A 17118-nucleotide genomic window follows, 5' to 3' on the forward strand; every position below is an offset into this window, starting at 1 on the left:
TGTAAGTATCAATTCATCTTCTTTTATTTCGTACGTTTTTAGTTTAAAATTATATCAAAAAATGTTTGGTATCTTCCATGAACATATAAGCTTCCTCCGAAATGAAGACAAGTTTCGGGAATAATGTAAAAAAATTGCACAGACTAAAGTACGAAGTATTTTTTATAATACATCTAGACGTAAAAGTAAAAGGCACAATGTATTAAGTATCAATTCAAATGGATGGAGAGTCCTACTCTATCTTAATCGCAGAAACGAACATTTCATATGATACGAACTAATATTAAGTAAATAAAACCAGGCTAGCTTCAAATAAGTCTCAAAACTACTGCAATTCATCGGAATGACGCTAAAAAAGTATCCTTTATGATTATATCACTTAAAATACGAATACGTTTTCCTAATATTTATAGATATTAAAATTGTTTAAATGTATTGAAGAAAGAAAGGCTCCATAAAATATAAGGCTACCGATGATCTAAAATAACATTGGAAGCATATTTCTTACTTTTCAAACAATATTCTATAACTGCATAAATAGTAAGCATTCTTCTATTCATGGCACTTAAGTGGGCTTCTGTAATGAGGGGTTGCACGCCGGCCACTACCGATTCATGAGCGACTAATCTCGCCAGTGCTATGCTCAAAGAGCCACCGCTAAACAACTTTAAACGATCCCAAGTAGTTTTGTGAATCCTAAAAAAGTGTAAATGATTTTTATCGATTTTTCCATTTTAAATCAACGCAATCAATACCTGTCCAGATACGCACATACAACACTGATACAAAGGTGCTAAAATATCGAAATGATCAATGTTAGGATTTCCAAGACTCTTCCCATTATCGATTAACAAAACAGCTGGATTATGAAAATTGTTCTGCGCTAATTCGTAGTGATGGCGATCTCCATTGTCCATTAAAAAGTCAAAGATTGCTGTGTCCACTAAATCTAAAAGCCTACTCGATGACTGCGGGGAATATGCTTTAGAGTCTTTCACCTAGAAAGTCAAATAATACTCCTGGTATTATTTTATTGAATAGTTCGGCGGGAAACAAACATACTTTTCCACAGTAATTCTCGTCTGTTTCCCACGCTGCGAGTTTATCCTTTTTATAAGTTCTTTGCCACGGATGACGATGCTTTACAAGTTTCAAATATCGCGGTAACCAAGAAATTAAAGCACCCTCTAAAACGTTCCCCACTCCGCATACCGGATCCGCCGGAGAACAATAATGGCAAACGCCATATAGGCAAGTATCATTACCATCTTGATACATAGTGGCATACAGTTCAGGGGTCGCGCGTGGTCGAATTTCATCCCTTAAATCGACTGAAAAGGTTTTATACAAAATGATCAAACGTGTTTCAAAGATTAAGTAAAGCTACATTGAAACGTACGTTTTCTTATAACAGTTAGGGGTACTCTTCTCAAGGCCAATAAGGAAGATAAATGGAATGCTACCACTTCGGCATTATGCCGGTCTTTTCCGTGATAAACAGGTCCCCGAATAATAGCGTCTCTAGAATACCATTGCGGCTTAAACATCGCCTTCGTTCCGTGTTCCAACGTTAACATCAATTTCAGTTGCGTACCGAATGGTGCATTATCAGCGCGCATCACTTTCGATTTACGTAGGGTATCCAGAATCGTTCCTAATTCAGGCGCCACCGGTGGTATTAACTGGTGTGCATCAGGCCACTAGAAATAAGTTCAAACGAACACTATGTTGCAGTCTAATGTCTATCTATCTATCTATCTATTAAGAAACATGTTCGCAATACAAGAATATATTATCGCTTTACGTTCTTTAAATACATCGGATTATGGTACCAACATTGCTATTAGGAATACTCCATATATTTTTCTGAACGTTAGGCATTATTTTTAATTCGCTCAACAATCGTTCCAGTACTGCTGTGTAGCTAGTGTTTAGCTTAAAATATCTCGATGGTAATATCTGTATCTCCTCCCTAATTTTCTGTACCATATCCTTCGTAACGGATTTTTGCGCGAGCTGCAAGTTTTGCTCCGCTTGAAATATTAGCTTTTCTTGTTCAGGACTTAATTGAGAGACAGGCATGCCTTTGGAGGATGTTTTCTGCGATGAGCTGTCTACGATCATTCGAATAAAATATACATTGACGGTAAGGACAAGTATCAAAAGACCGCCCAAAGCAATGAGAGCACAGCGTCGGCCAATCATCTGTAAACAGAATTCAAGGTTTCGATCGAATAAACATAGAGTAGATGGCGCGCGACTATTTTATTCGGACATCGCAACGTAAAGGAACTCTATATAGCCTTGAACGTCTATAGTTACGCCATTTTCATTCCTCACCAATGGATTTTTCAATGTAATTTCGTAACATGCAACGTAACGGATGTTAACAAACAGCACCGGCTAGGGTAATCAAGGCTAGGCTAATCAAAATGATAATCGTTGTAGAAATTGGTTAGCTTTAAATTAAACGAAACGATTTAAACTAAATCTAACAAGTGTTAACACTGTAGCGTGTAATACAATAACATTGCCGTGAAAAATGCGTTTGCAAAAAAAAGAACATCTACCGATATCACCTTTGAAAATTGGCCACGCGGTTGTTGTCACCTGGTGATAAATATTTCTCTCATGTTTCGACGAAACCACCGTCTAGTCGCATCCAACTACGATGGGGCGACATGTATCCGTCGCCATTTTTAACTTCAATCTAAAGTACTCGGGCGCCGCAAAGCATTACATACATCGGTACACTAAATTATTGCGAATAAATATTCTGAACACGAATTAATTGCCCTCAAGTAATCTAAAATATATTGAAAATTATCGGTTTTGTATTATCCTCATTTTTAAAACTGAAATATAATTCGTATATACATGATACATTTATTAAAAATAAACCCATTTGAAATATTCTTGCAACATGTCGGTTTTACATTCATTTTTTTATACATTCATGAAGAAGTTCGTAATTACACACGTGCAGATAAAAAATTATAAAACAATAATTATAATCATGAATTTATTTTATAAAAACATGTAAACTACATGGTGGATATAGTCAAATTAAATTTAGGCTATTACTCCGGATCGAGTAAATTTCCCCTTAAAACGCGGTGGTGTTCGAATGGCTCGGCTCTAAATCATTTTTGTCTCTATAGTTACACTCGTACAAACATTTATATCGTATATATACATGTCGGCGTACATTTTTATTCTCTTCGTTGTCTCTCCCTTTCCCGAGCAAGTTCTGTAGCGTAATCATAGGGCGACCCTCTCCTACAATTTGTACGTGAAAAAAACAAGAATAAACAGTTAAAAATCTATGACCAATACTATATTAAACAAGGAAGGCGTCTAACCTATCTCGATGACGATCTTTATCGCGATAACGATCTCTACTTCTGTCTCTGTGGGATCTGTCTCTACTACGACTTCTATATTCCCTTTGCCTCCGACTTCGATCGCGGCTACTGGATCGTCTGAAATGTCGATCCCTTTCTCGATCTCTTTCCCGTACACGCTCTCGTTCCCTTTCCCTTATGCGATCTCGCTCACGGTCTCGATCTCTGTACTTGTCCTTACGGTCCTCATCAGATCTAGAAAATATCATTCAAAGGGAAGTAACGCTAAATAATAAAGAACATTTCAAAAATATCAGCCTGTGCTAGTACATACGTATTTATGCACTTATTTGTAATAAAAGATATCAGGAAATTATTGGTTTCGAACACCTCGATATTACACACTTTGTGAGATTTCTCTAATGCATATATCTACATATCCAAATTTATCCAATGTATAAGGGAATATCGGTGTACAGTTATCACGAATATCGAGATGATTTTTAGAAGAATTCGAAATTGCTTTACTTATCAATATTATACTATTGCAATTAAAACGAACAAATTTAATTATTGAGCTAAAAAACAGGATGATCCATTTATCAAATATCATCTCTACTATCAAAATAGATATCACTTCACAGGTGTGTAAATGTAAGTTTATGGCACTAAATTTATAAAGCGAGCAAATAACTGTACAAGAATCAAATAAGAACATACACATGTACTAAATAAAACTGAACGACGATACACTGAGATCAAGAGTATTTCCCTGGAGATGGTTACGTCTTTAATCTTCACCCCATTTCCCTGATAAGTTCATAGATTATTATTAACCTTATATAAATTAGTAACGTGATTGTATTCATACCACGTAGACGCACCTGGCTCGCCAATGGCTTGTTCTTTCAGCCTCACCCCATTGTGCTTCACTATCCGGGATATGTCGTGGTTGATTACGTGAGGTAAGATTGCCGTTATCTTTTCTATTACTGCTGTTACTGTACTTTCCGTGGCTATTTAGTGTGATAGGTGGTTTCGCGTTTCGTGCATTCATAGATTGCTGAGGGAATCTTTCCGCTAATCGATGTTCAAGTTCTTTTTGTATAGGCACTGGTATTCTTGGGAATAAAGTTGAAAACCACTCTAACTTAGTAAGAAATTGTTTGAGAATATCACCCATTTTCATTACTTGTCCTCCTCCGGCTTTTACATCTAATTCTACCTCGTCTTCTAAATAATCGCTATACCAACTAAATAGGTCAGCTGGTGGTTGTGTGTATCTGTTAGTGATACCAATAGAAGTACATGTACAATAAATATCAATTTAAGGGAAGGCCACAGTTGCAAAGAAATGTACTTCGATTACATTAATCGCACGTGGCCCCCCTTGAAGAAATGTCACGTTGTATCGTCTTCCTTACCTAATATACATAAATCCTAATGCTCGAATGTATGGTGAATCAACATGATTGATAAGAGCATTTAACTGTTTCCGTGTTAACCTCAAGGTGAAGAGTTTATATAGTAGACAATAAGCTGTTGAAACAATTCCTCCGGCGCCAACTCCTCGGACCTGCATGAACCGCTAAATTTACACCCCCCTATGTCAATTAATCACATTCATATTATATAATAATATATTGACCGAGAACATGCTACTCTGCAATAAGTGTGGTGTTAAGTGAGACTGTCTGCTTAACGTGTCTGAATTCAGACTGGTTCCAGGCCAATATTTTGATATCGTCGCCTGATTATACAATAGCAGCGAAAGTCTAAAATATTTAGAACTCTCGATCTGCATAGTTTATTTGAAACACATTCACCTTTTGTATTTATATTAGCAGTTCTCATAGAGCGCCCAGGTCCTCTAAAAATGCTATAAATTTGGACTGTTTCTGCGCGTACGATAGTAATTCTGTGATCATCTTAGTTTTAAAGTGCTAAATAACAATTAAAAATTAACAGTGTATCAGAAAACATACTCACGCCTCCACACATGCCAGTCTGGCCTGCCGTTTTCCTGCTTCCCTTCTCCCATGGTTCCAAATGCGATACTTTGTAATAAATTTCATCGATAACCTCATGGTACGTTTTCAGTTCATATAAGTTCACTTTAAAATAATGCGACGACTGTATGTTCGTTAAGATTAATGGGTTCAAATTCATAGTCCTTTCATTTCCCCATAGCGGTAGTATATTTGATTTTTTACCCTCCTTTTGAGCCGGCCGTCGTTCTTCATCGCAACCACTAGAATTGTTCCACGGTGAACCTATGCAGAAGCGCTTCGCTTATGTATTTATACAGAACCATGAGATTGAGGTTAAGTGTGTTCAACTGATCGCGACAGATTATTAGGATATTCTACTTATTCCATAGAATATTCGAAATATAAGACAGAGGAACGCCCGATAAGTACAACAGACATTTACTTACCATCAGCTCCTTTCGCTTCTTGCATGTTTCTATCGTAAACTTGCAAGTTTCACGATGAAATTCAACAGATCAAACGCACCATACAAACGTTATACTTTATCCACAAAAGGTGTACAATGTTAATAAGAAAAAAACAAAAAAAAAAAAGAAAGAATTAGCACATTTACGAGTTCAAAATAATTGAATGCGTTGGATTTCAAAATATCGTGGAACGTATTTTTTCGCCAAGTATATGGAAAACTGACGTCAACGGGAAGCGAAAAGGACACAATACGGTAATACGCATGCCTGCGAAATGTACACATCCGGTTTCGTTTGTACTATTTTTCATTTCCATTGACACGCATATATGTAGGTAACCAAACTTTTGCAGAATTCTTCGTCTCGTGAATTAAGGAATATTTAAAGCACAATCGAGAAACGGAATTATATAACAACCTCTTCAAATTCAACGTACGTACTGTGAGAAAATGCTTATATGTAATACATCAATTACTATTCCTAGTTCGGCAATGCGCGAACCACACACGAAATCACATTGAACGAACAGCAAATCTTCAAGTGTACTATTCTCAAAATTATACTATTCAATAGTTCCTCGTCATATAACTCTAATAGACTACGTTAACTTTATATTAGAATATACGTGTATCCCATATTTCAATATGAAAACTTTATATACGTCCCAAACGTTACATCTTGTTATTATCAGAAGTGTAATAACAAAAGAGCAACAGTTTCCCTAGAAAAGTATTTCTAATATTACTAGCCTATAGGAACTTATAAATCCAAAACCAGTGTATTTCGATAGAGATTCGTTAATTAAAATATATCTAAAATCCTATTTTAATATATAGTTAATATATAGTCAAAATAGATTGTTGCACCCATTGCATTTTTGTGTCCATGTAATTGCAGGGTCCTCTAGGTCCCGTTTCCTATTTTATTTTCTATAAAAAAATTTTATTTTGCGACTAGTGCCTCCACCTCTTTAAAAACACCTCAAACTGATCACACATCATTACCAACAGCGACGTAAACTACCAATAGACTGGTGGCGTCACCTTCGAAAACAGCTGATCTTGTCTAACACATTTATAAAATCAGGCGAAGTCTGTTATGTATACCCATGCTCTTTAAACGTCAATATTACGTTTTAACTTAGATGATTTTCAAAATTTGTGCTTATTTTACGATAATTGAATTGTCTTTAATATGTTTCTAACATTTAATTCTCCCTAGAAAACGTGTTTTAAGTTTTAAATTGTCATAAATTATAAATAACTATCATTATAAGCATGTAGATTACTTTGATCAATTTATAGTACAAGCATAATTTATATGTTGCACCATGTTATAATAACACTACACATTACATAATCGTGAAATAAAGTATTAAAATCATCATTCTATTCGATTTAAACAAAAAATCATGTTAAAATTCCACCAGTGCAGTAGAAAATCATATCAACGTATACCCTGTATACCATGTTGGGATTTTGTACTTATAAAGAGATTCAAATCTCATCAACGTGATATGAAGGTGTAATATTATTTTTATATATTATTTTTTGCCTTTGTATAAAGTATTCCATTATACAAGTTAATTGTAATGAATATTTATATGGAACTATAAAATATGGATATAGTTAAATTATTTTATATATATATACACATATTTTAAAGTTCTACAAAAATATTCATTGCAATTATATCTGCATGTACATTAAGAGTACATTGCATTGATTCCCTAATATTTATAAGATAACGGTAAAAAATATTGAATCATTTTTTACTTAACATTTTAAATAAAGTAATATAAATTTTATTCCATATTGAAAGAAATGGTATCAGGCATTAGAAGTTCCAGAAGATTGCGAGGATGAAACGTTAAGATTAGCATTTGTTTATCAAGTGAAAAGATTTCATCCGGATAGTGGTACGTCGGAATCAAATGCAACAAAATTTTCTGAGGTATAATATACATAAATTATTTAGTATGAAAATGTATATTAATTACCATTCTCTTTGTACAGGTTGAAAATGCTTACAGACAGATCCGTAAAGCAAGAATGGAAGATAAAGAAAATAATACCAATTTACCAGAAGTAGAAGAATTTGATATTAGAGTATGTACATATATATACATGTGTACATATTATTCTTTTGTTAATGCAATATGTACACGTTTCATTTTTAGCATACAGCACCACAGCATCGTCATTATCTAACATATAATGTTGGAGTTGGAACGCTTAATAAAAGGCAAAAATTATATACAATAGAAAAAGCTCAGAAAGCAATTGATAATGTGTTGGAGCATAGAATGAAAAAATTGCAGGCTGAAGAACGTAATACGTTAGTTGGAATGGATAAACAGCGCGCAAAAGACATTAAAACGCGTTACGGTATGGACCGTTTGGTGGAAGATTTAATTCAAGAAGCGATGAATAAAGGTGAATTTAAAGATTTACCAGGCATGGGTAAACCATTAAAAGAGAATACAAATACACGAAATCCATATGTTGATTTCATTACTTACAAGTTAAACGAGGTACGAAGGATCAAAGAAGTTTCTTTAGAAACTTGCGGTACATAACATAAGAAATTAATTTACAGGTGTTGATAGAAAATGGATTCACTCCAGAATGGATACAATTATCTAAAGAAATTCGAGAGGAAACACAAGATTTGCGAAAGCAATTAACAAGCGCTCGTAATAATATAGGAGTTCTTCCACTAACCATTAAAGATGAAGAAACTTGGAAGAATATTGTAGAAAATTTTAGGACCACAACAAAACAAATAAATAATAAAATCGATAAATATAACTTACTAGTACCTATACTGCAGAAGCAAATGCTTCATGTTAAATTAGAAGATCTCGCGCAAGAAGCACTTTCTATGCCACCACAAAAAGTAACCGAGCACAAACCGAAAAAGTCAAGTTCTGAGTTTTCCATTAACGAAGATCACGATTTGCTTGGAACATTATTTTCGGTATTTACCAAATAATTTTCATAGTGTAGGCGAAAGATAAAGATTTAGGGGTTTAGGGCCCACATGTTCGACAGCCACATCGAGTGGAACTATAACTAGATTTATGAGAACTAAATCTAGTTGAAGTGGTCACCATAAACCTTGTCACCGTAGCAAACGCAGAGAAATCTCCGTCTTGAGAAGAAAAAGTCGAAAGGCGCATATTTTTCGATACAACAAAGTTAACAGTTAAACGTGAGAAGTTGTAGAGAGATTGTAAGATATTGTAAATTTTAAAACTCTAAAATAGAAACCATACCTTTCATTTTGCAATCTCCGAATCCCTCAGACGCCCAAATCCTTAGTTATCTCTACAATAGAAAAAACATTTTAAAAGGAAGAAGATACAACAATAACAACATTTGTTGTTATAATAATGTTAGTTCGGCTTTTAACATATAAGTAAAAATAAGTATATTAAATATATATGATATATAAAACATTATTCTGAACTTTTTTTAATAATTCCACCTAATGAAATTATCTTCTTTTAATTGTATCCTTCCGGTAGCTAAGTGTTTTAAAGCCAGAGGAAAAATACGATGCTCGGCTGTTTTCACTCGTTCTTGAAGAGTTTCTACAGTGTCCTGTGGTAATACAGGTACTGCTGCTTGTTCGATAATTGCTCCAGCATCTATATCTACCTAAAAAATATTGTTTTTAATTGCATAAAAATAGTTCTTTCATATATATAACGTCATATTTTTTATATTGATTAATTCTAAATATATCATACTTCTACAAAATGCACGGTACACCCTGAGAGGCGTACTCCGGCTGCTAAAACATCTTTATGCGCGTGTGCACCTTTGAAGGACGGTAATAACGAAGGGTGAACGTTTATTAAAGCTCCATGCCATCGATTTACAAAACTTTCTGATAAAATACGCATAAAACCAGCAAGACAAACTATTTCAACCCCCGTTGCATCGAGTTCGATGTTTAATGCTGAATCAAAAGCTTCTCGGCTCGGATAATCAACATGTTTAATAACCTACGATTATACGTAAATTCAGGGTACATACTAATAGTTTATAATGGAATATTAATGGACAAACAAAATCTTGAAAAATATTTACCACTGTCTTAATACCAGCTCTTTCAGCTCGTTTAAGTCCTTCAACATTTGGTTTGTTAGATATTACTACAACAATTTCCGCACCAATATGCTGCGATGGATCTTGAGTTGCATCGATTAATGATTGCAAATTTGTCCCACTACCAGATATTAAAACTCCTACTCTTTTTAAAGGTTTGCTTAATTTTGTAACAATATGCGGTATATACTGCTTCATTTTTATATCTAACACTTCTTCAAAGTTCTTAACATTCACTCTGACTTGATTATCTGGAATATTTTTACACGTATAATGCGAACATAAGATTTCATTTAAATTATATTAAATACAACTTACTTCCACAATTAGTTACATGTCCAATGATTTGTGGAGTTTCTGTTCGTAATTTAGTCAAAATTTCATCTTTATCTTTTTTTGAACAGATTAGAATAGCACCAATACCGCAATTAAAAGTTTTTAACATTTCTTCTTTACTAACTCCACCTACAAAAAGAAATAAATTATTTTAGAAGGCTATAAAATAAATCCATTCATATTAGTATGTAATAATTAATTTCAATTATTTCTTACCTACAGCTGCCAACCAACCAAAAATTGGTTGAATGTTCCACATTGTTGCATCCAATTCTACTCCCATGTTGTTTGTTAATACTCTTGGTATATTTTCTGTAAGGCCACCTCCAGTAATATGTGCAAATGCCTTCACTAAATTCGTTCGTAAAGCAGGAATTACTCCTTTCACATAAATTTTTGTTGGTTCCAACAATTCTTCACCTTCAAATAATAGGAAATGTAAATAAAATCACAAGTTTATAAAACTATATATATGTAGATAAAACTAAAAAAAAATTGTAAGTACCGATTGTCCGACTATTTTCTGAAAAAGGTGCAATATCTGAATATTTTTTATCTGCTAACTTTAATATTTTTCGAACAAGACTAAACCCATTACTGTGCATGCCACTTGATGGTAGGCCAATTACGATGTCACCTGGTTCAATGCTATTTACGCGTGGAAGTAAATTATTTCTTTCAACTGCACCTACCGCGAAACCTGCTAAATCGTATTCTCCATTAGAATACATATCAGGCATCTCTGCTGTTTCTCCACCAATCTAAAAGTATTATTCATATGCAAGACAATTTAATTTTGTCTGCGTATAACAATCTCAAACTTTATAAAGTAGAAAATGCATATTCTTATTCTATTAGTATTATAGAAAAAGTTAAAAAATAAATTTATGTTTACTCACTAATGAACATCCAGCTCTTTTACATCCCTCACTTACTCCACTTATAACGTCGCTAGCTACATTAACATTTAATTTACCGCATGCAAAATAATCCAAGAAAAACAACGGTTCAGCACCATGTGCAAGAACATCGTTTACACACATAGCCACTAAATCTATACCCACTGTATCGTGCATGTTGCATTTGAATGCTATCTGTAATAATATATGTACACTGACATTTTTTATTGTGTTACAAATAATTATACGCATATACCTTTAATTTGGTCCCAACACCATCTGTTCCAGCTACTAGGATTGGATCCTTATAACCAATCGCTTTTACATCAAATAAACCACCAAAACTTCCAATGGAACCCATTGTACCTAAACGTTTAGTTAAATTAATCACTGGTTTAATAGCTGAAACTAGTGAATCTCCAGCTTCAATATCTACACCACTGCTTTTATATGTTAATTGTCCATGTTGCAGTATAGACCTAGAAATATTGCTTCATTAATTCTTTCTTTTTCCTTATATGGATAATATTTTTTATGAGGTACCTTGCTATTCCTTTATGTGCTATATCTGTTCTGAACTGTTTTCCATCAAAAGATATACTTTGAGCAGCATGTGTTGCTCTAGCAGCAGCTAAAGCCAATGAGGGAGCTAAACTTACTGCAATTAGGACTCTCCCTCCTAATAAAAATATAATGGAAAGATAAAATAATATTTAACTTACTCACAAATACATATCTCTAGGGGCTTTTTATCACTAACAAATTTACCATTAGTTAATAACTCTCCCTCAGGAGAAATACTTGTTCCACTATGAAAGACAAAGTGATTTTTTTTACGTAAGATATCGTTTACGCCCGTTATAATTTGCCCTTTTGATGACGACATTGGGTACCCTCGAGATGCCAAAATAACACCGACAGCGAACAAATTTTCCTCCCATATAATTTCAGATTCATTTAAAGAATCCTCACAACAAGCCTACATTAAAACATATTAAATTAATTTCAGTTACATTCATTTACGTTAAAATGTCAATTACCATCATAACATTAAATAAATCCGATTTCAATAACGGTAATATCACTTGCGTTTCAGGATCCCCAAATCTACAATTAAATTCTAGAACCTTTGGTCCATCTTTAGTTAACATCAATCCAGCATATAGTACACCTGTATTTTTTAATGTAATTAATATTAGTAATTTTGTAATATTAAACTGTTTTCATAGAAATTAGTTATAATATTACAAACCAACAAATGGAATTTGTTCTTGCCTAAGTCCATCAATGGTCTTTTGCAGGACTTCTGATTTCACTGCTTCATAATGACTTTTATTTAATAATGGACATGGACAGTAAGCACCCATGCCACCAGTATTTAGTCCTGTATCTCCATTAAATATTCTTTTATGATCTTGGGCAGGTGCCATGGGAATAATAATTTTTCCTGCAAAGAGCAAATTAATTTATTAGGTTGCAATCATTCAGTTTGTATATCAAAGTAATTGTAATGACTTAAAAACTTGTTTGAATGTTGGAACATAAACATGTTACTAATGTGAAATTATAAATCCACTTAAATGTGGAATACATATACGTTGCCATACCATCAGTGAATGCAAGAACAGAAACTTCTTCTCCTTCTAATAATTCTTCTACAACTATTGACTTTCCAGCAGATCCAAATTTTTCATGTGTTAAAATATCATCTATAGCTTCACATGCTTCTTGTTTATCTTTTGCTACTATAACTCCTTTTCCAGCAGCTAAACCAGAAGCTTTTATCACAAGTGCTGGAAACGTTGCACTATAATAAACCATCATATACATGTTTAATATACATGTTTCAAATTTATCTGTACAAATGCGATTTTATATTTACTTCATAACAAATCTTTTTGCTTCTTCTGCATTTACAAATCCTTTCCATTTTGCAGTAGGAATTTGATATCTATCCATAAACTGTTTTGCCCAATACTTATCAGCTTCAATTTTTGATGCTGCTTTTTGTGGACCAAAACAGTTAATTCCTACATTTTTCAATGCATCCGCTAATCCATTTGCTAAATATTCCTCTGGACCAATAACTACTAAATTTACTTTGTTATCTCTGCTCCATTTTGCTACTTCCTATATAATAAAAAGCCTTAAGTTGCTATATAATTCTTTTATATAATTGAATCTGTGAGCTCAGAAATGGCATAAAACATTTTTACTTCTCGAAACATAAACAACATTATTCAGCGCATAACTTAACTCTAAAAAATTTAACTTATATTGTTTAAGATCTCATTGTTTCAGTTACATAGTTCAATTAACAAAATAATGTTAAGTATACCTCATTATCCTTAACATTTAATTTAACCAATGTAACTTTATCAACTGATGAAATTCCACTGTTTCCAGGAGCCACGTAAATTTTGCTTACCTAAAACAAAAACTTTATTTAAAATAAAATATGAATAATACGTAATATTACAAATTTTATTATTATTATCACAATGTTTTAGTATATTAAACTTTGTTATTACATTTCTTTATATCTAAGTCAACATATCTTGAAGCATTGCTTATTATATTCAAAATACTTACATATGGAGATTGTGAGAGTTTCCAGGCAATAGCATGTTCTCTACCACCACCACCAACAATCAGAACAATATTTTGCATAGTATCTAAAGAGTGTAATAAGATAAAATTTATTTACTATTATATACTATTATGTTTTGTGGATATTATACATACACATGTACATAAATACAAAAACATAATAACATATAATATTTAAAAAATATATAATGCTCACAGAGCTAATGACATACAGAATAACAACTATTACTTTAATACACTTTACGTTTCTTTTATATTACATTTTAATATTATACATAATATATTGTAGTAAAGCTTATAACCTATGTATATATTATGTTTCACAATATTTGTATGCTTTTTGATTATTATAGCTAACAAATAATTATATCTAATATACACACTTCTTTTTATTTCTTCACGTCCTTTGATCACACTGCACGTGGTCTAAAATTCTGTGGAAACTAGTTTGCGGTATTTACACGATACACGTTATTTGAAGCAACAGGTGGTGATGAATTAAAGTTGAAATAAACAGTCGCCTTTGGCTACATCTGTCGTGCAGTGAAATTTTCAATGAATATTTATTTGCTTGTCTCAAATTTATGTATCGAATACAGCTTCTTCGCGGGGGTTAATGCGTTGTGTATATCTCATGTGTATCAGGCGATAACTTTTCTGACCTCTTAGAACAACACGAGCTGTTTAGGATCTTCTATATCGCGAAATATACAGTCAAACGCCAAGTAGTTTCTTTAAGCAATTTAAAATAGATCAAAATGTTCGGACTAAAATAATGTTTATGTTATTTCAATGCATGAAACATTGTTATTTGTTGTTTTGTAATGATGCAAATATTTACTCGTTCTAAATTTTTTCGGATCCTCATTATCTTTCAATAGCTTACTGCACAAGAATTTACTATTTTAATAGCAACAGAATGAGTCCATTTAATTTAAGTTGTTAATTAATATATGTCTGATTTTTATGCAACTTTGCAAAGCTTCGAAAATAAAAGATAAGTGAGAAATATTTACGAATATTGCAAAATCAACGAATATTAGCGTCACATATTCGTATATCAAACATGCACGTCAATAATTTTTAAAAACAAATGGATTTGATTAAGTGTATATTTTTAGTTGGAGAGCAGTAAGCATTAAAATATTATTGCTCATTTTAGCAAATTGTTAGAATTAAATTAATAAACATCTCTCTTCCTTCGTACAATATGATCTATTCGAATAGTATATATAGAATAAAATATATTTCCACTCTTTTAAAATGACCAAACTCGACATAAAGTCGTGAAATAACTATGAAGTTATTTAGAACGATTTTATTTTGTTTTTATCTTAACAAGAAATTATATACAGTCATCAGAAAACGAAATGATTGAAAGATTAGAAAAACGAAATATGCTTTTATAGTCTTACGTGGCAATTATAAAAAGCTTCTCGTAAAACTTTTATAAGTATGTTCAACCTTAACATTGTCAATCACGCGAGCCAATTTTGGTCTTGTAAAATTGCATCTCTTCGTCGAGTCACGTGTCAAAATAGTTATCGAAGCGTCAGATTCTTGTCCAGTTCAAAAAAGATAGAAAAAGAACCATCCGAAAAGGAAAACGTTATGAACGCTGAAGTCGCTATCGTCAAAGATTGCAAGATACCTCCAGATGTTAGCAATCATAAATGTTAAAGTCATATTATAAGAGAGAAAATGCTCATGCTTATTATTTAAAACTTTTTTCAGCTTCATAATATCAATTGTAATACCTTCTCCAAAAAAATTATAAAATATAATACGGAATGCTAATTTACTTCTAGGAACGACAACCAGAAAATAAGCCGAGACTTCAGACTGTTCGCGTGTATCGTTGGAATCCAGAAAATCCAAATATAAAACCGTATATGCAACAATTCAGTGTGGATTTAAATAAATGCGGTACGATGGTATTAGACGTATTGAAGTTAATAAAAGCAGAACACGATCCGACATTGTCCTATCGACGATCCTGCCGAGAAGGGATTTGTGGAGTTTGTGCGATGAATATAAATGGTGTCAATACCTTGGCTTGCGTCACGTAATGCGAAAAGAATACTTTCTACTGTTATTTATATCAATATTTTGCACACTTTCATTATTTAAAAAATTTATTCATCGCAAACGAAGAATGGTAGAACCGTATGGTATCGTTCCTTTTCATTTGTAGGAAAGTGAAAGAGTCACCGAAGCCAATAGTTGTGTATCCTTTGCCGCATTCGTACGTAATTCGAGATTTAATAACGGACATGGAACAATTTTTGAAACAATATCAGAGTATTGATCCGTTCTTAAAACGACCTGGAGAAGAAAATTTTGTTGGTTTACGACAAATTCTACAGAGCCCAAAAGATAGAAAGAAACTTAACGGCTTATTTGAGTGTGTCCTTTGTGGATGTTGCACTTACTCCTGTCCGCCGTATTGGTGGCTCGGTGATAAGTTTTTAGGTCCTGCAACTCTTTTGCAGGTATATCAAATACACAAATTTGACTTATTCCGAAGAATATTAATAATAAGTGACGGGTTGGGTGAAAAACTTGATGATACCATATTGTTTTGAAATAAGTTTCTTGCACATTCTACTACTTCCATTTAAAGTATTGCAGAGAATGGGAATATCAAGAAAGAATGAGATAACAATAAGTTGTACATTGCTGTTGACACAAGAGAACGATATCGCTTAACACATGAATTTAATCTCTGTTCTCTTGTTCACACCGAAAAGATTATATACATTTACCGCAAAATATTCAGGCTGTTGGTTCAAAGCCATCATTCATTTTCGTTGTTTTTCTTACGAAATAACTTTTATAACTTTTTCATTGTGCAGGCTTATAGATGGATATTGGATTCACGTGACATGGCGCATAAAGAACGACTAAGCAAATTACGTGACTTTTATTCAGTATATCGATGTCATACTATTTTTAATTGCACAAAGACATGTCCAAAGGTACAAACTACTAAGTGACTGATGTTGTAGCTTAGAAAGAATTTGAGACATTCCTGATATCATATATTTCAATATTATCGTAAATGTTACAAAGGGTTTGAATCCAGGAAGAGCGATAGCTCAAATAAAACGGTTGTTAGCGGGACTTACCAAGAAGGAACGACCGGATATGGAGACTCCGCTTCCAAATCCATGCCGTGGCGAAGATGTGTACCCATGTAGAGAGGAGTAGAAATAGAAGATTGAATTATTACTCTTGATATAATTTGTAATTGTATATAAATTGGTTTTTCCTATTAAACACAAAGTCTTATTTGTTCTGAAGTGAGAAAATATTGAGATGAAAATTTCAATAAATAAGAAACAATATATTTTTAA

General features: G+C 32.9%; 5 protein-coding genes across 12 annotated transcripts; 2 read left to right on the plus strand and 3 right to left on the minus strand.

Moving 5' to 3' along the window:
• Positions 1–221: 221 nt before the first annotated feature.
• LOC143426358 (glycosaminoglycan xylosylkinase) lies at positions 222–2801 on the minus strand. 2 transcript variants are annotated; one of them, XM_076899780.1, is made up of 6 exons: positions 2611–2801; positions 1837–2205; positions 1400–1700; positions 1063–1331; positions 772–998; positions 222–696 (listed from the first exon to the last, which is right to left on the minus strand). In XM_076899780.1, the coding sequence occupies exons 2-6, from the start codon at positions 2203–2205 to the stop codon at positions 468–470; spliced, it is 1395 nt and encodes a 464-aa protein (XP_076755895.1). In that variant the 5' UTR covers positions 2611–2801; the 3' UTR covers positions 222–467. The 2 variants fall into 2 exon arrangements, with proteins under 2 accessions (XP_076755895.1, XP_076755894.1); XM_076899779.1 differs by having other exon boundaries at positions 224–696; positions 2580–2800.
• A 207-nt stretch (positions 2802–3008) lies between these two features.
• LOC143426359 (pre-mRNA-splicing factor 38B) lies at positions 3009–6247 on the minus strand. 7 transcript variants are annotated; one of them, XM_076899781.1, is made up of 6 exons: positions 5782–6247; positions 5334–5617; positions 4769–4932; positions 4229–4627; positions 3363–3599; positions 3009–3279 (listed from the first exon to the last, which is right to left on the minus strand). In XM_076899781.1, exons 1-6 carry the CDS (start codon positions 5804–5806, stop codon positions 3213–3215), a joined length of 1176 nt encoding a protein of 391 aa, XP_076755896.1. In that variant the 5' UTR covers positions 5807–6247; the 3' UTR covers positions 3009–3212. The 7 variants fall into 7 exon arrangements, with proteins under 7 accessions (XP_076755896.1, XP_076755897.1, XP_076755899.1 ...); XM_076899782.1 differs by having other exon boundaries at positions 4769–4920; positions 5782–6245; XM_076899784.1 differs by lacking the exon at positions 5782–6247 and adding an exon at positions 4993–5262 and having other exon boundaries at positions 4769–4920; positions 5334–5470.
• Positions 6248–7175: 928 nt separating this feature from the next.
• Positions 7176–9116, plus strand: LOC143426362 (dnaJ homolog subfamily C member 28). The gene is made up of 5 exons (XM_076899793.1): positions 7176–7324; positions 7624–7755; positions 7818–7910; positions 7982–8335; positions 8401–9116. Exons 1-5 carry the CDS (start codon positions 7214–7216, stop codon positions 8794–8796), a joined length of 1086 nt encoding a protein of 361 aa, XP_076755908.1. The 5' UTR covers positions 7176–7213; the 3' UTR covers positions 8797–9116.
• A 97-nt stretch (positions 9117–9213) lies between these two features.
• On the minus strand, positions 9214–14319 carry Gart (trifunctional purine biosynthetic protein adenosine-3 Gart). Its single transcript, XM_076899760.1, has 17 exons — positions 14146–14319; positions 13745–13827; positions 13491–13580; positions 13035–13282; positions 12760–12959; positions 12405–12599; positions 12193–12323; positions 11921–12131; positions 11696–11831; positions 11409–11631; positions 11153–11347; positions 10759–11014; positions 10470–10673; positions 10236–10382; positions 9900–10168; positions 9557–9814; positions 9214–9464 (listed from the first exon to the last, which is right to left on the minus strand). Exons 2-17 carry the CDS (start codon positions 13820–13822, stop codon positions 9279–9281), a joined length of 3027 nt encoding a protein of 1008 aa, XP_076755875.1. The 5' UTR covers positions 13823–13827; positions 14146–14319; the 3' UTR covers positions 9214–9278.
• An 823-nt stretch (positions 14320–15142) lies between these two features.
• Positions 15143–16981, plus strand: LOC143425910 (succinate dehydrogenase [ubiquinone] iron-sulfur subunit). Its single transcript, XM_076898975.1, has 5 exons — positions 15143–15421; positions 15571–15827; positions 15957–16254; positions 16618–16740; positions 16835–16981. Exons 1-5 carry the CDS (start codon positions 15218–15220, stop codon positions 16970–16972), a joined length of 1020 nt encoding a protein of 339 aa, XP_076755090.1. The 5' UTR covers positions 15143–15217; the 3' UTR covers positions 16973–16981.
• The last annotated feature ends 137 nt before the right edge of the window (positions 16982–17118 follow it).

The sequence above is a fragment of the Xylocopa sonorina genome, chromosome 8 (genome assembly GCF_050948175.1).
Source record: "Xylocopa sonorina isolate GNS202 chromosome 8, iyXylSono1_principal, whole genome shotgun sequence".
NCBI classification, from domain to species: Eukaryota; Metazoa; Arthropoda; class Insecta; order Hymenoptera; family Apidae; genus Xylocopa; species Xylocopa sonorina.

Bases quoted from the DNA above. Each gene is read 5' to 3' on its own strand.
- Gart (XM_076899760.1), bottom strand. From the start codon at position 13,822: ATGCAAAATATTGTTCTGATTGTTGGTGGTGGTGGTAGAGAACATGCT. The intron at 13,283-13,490 runs GTATACTTAACA...TTTATTATATAG, and splicing joins TAAATGTTAAGGATAATGAG to GAAGTAGCAAAATGGAGCAG. The intron at 11,348-11,408 runs GTATATGCGTAT...ATATTATTACAG, and splicing joins GTGTTGGGACCAAATTAAAG to ATAGCATTCAAATGCAACAT.
- LOC143426358 (XM_076899780.1), bottom strand. From the start codon at position 2,205: ATGATTGGCCGACGCTGTGCTCTCATTGCTTTGGGCGGTCTTTTGATA. The intron at 1,332-1,399 runs GTACGTTTCAAT...AAACCTTTTCAG, and splicing joins CCTAACTGTTATAAGAAAAC to TCGATTTAAGGGATGAAATT. The intron at 999-1,062 runs GTATGTTTGTTT...TTGACTTTCTAG, and splicing joins ACGAGAATTACTGTGGAAAA to GTGAAAGACTCTAAAGCATA.
- LOC143425910 (XM_076898975.1), top strand. From the start codon at position 15,218: ATGTTCAACCTTAACATTGTCAATCACGCGAGCCAATTTTGGTCTTGT. The intron at 15,422-15,570 runs GTTAGCAATCAT...ATTTACTTCTAG, and splicing joins ATTGCAAGATACCTCCAGAT to GAACGACAACCAGAAAATAA. The intron at 15,828-15,956 runs GTAATGCGAAAA...TTTCATTTGTAG, and splicing joins AATACCTTGGCTTGCGTCAC to GAAAGTGAAAGAGTCACCGA.
- LOC143426362 (XM_076899793.1), top strand. From the start codon at position 7,214: ATGTTAAAATTCCACCAGTGCAGTAGAAAATCATATCAACGTATACCC. The intron at 7,325-7,623 runs GTGTAATATTAT...CCATATTGAAAG, and splicing joins CTCATCAACGTGATATGAAG to AAATGGTATCAGGCATTAGA. The intron at 8,336-8,400 runs GTACGAAGGATC...ATTAATTTACAG, and splicing joins TTACTTACAAGTTAAACGAG to GTGTTGATAGAAAATGGATT.
- LOC143426359 (XM_076899781.1), bottom strand. From the start codon at position 5,806: ATGCAAGAAGCGAAAGGAGCTGATG. The intron at 5,618-5,781 runs GTAAGTAAATGT...GCTTCTGCATAG, and splicing joins AGAAGCGAAAGGAGCTGATG to GTTCACCGTGGAACAATTCT. The intron at 3,280-3,362 runs GTTAGACGCCTT...TACAAATTGTAG, and splicing joins AAAGATCGTCATCGAGATAG to GAGAGGGTCGCCCTATGATT.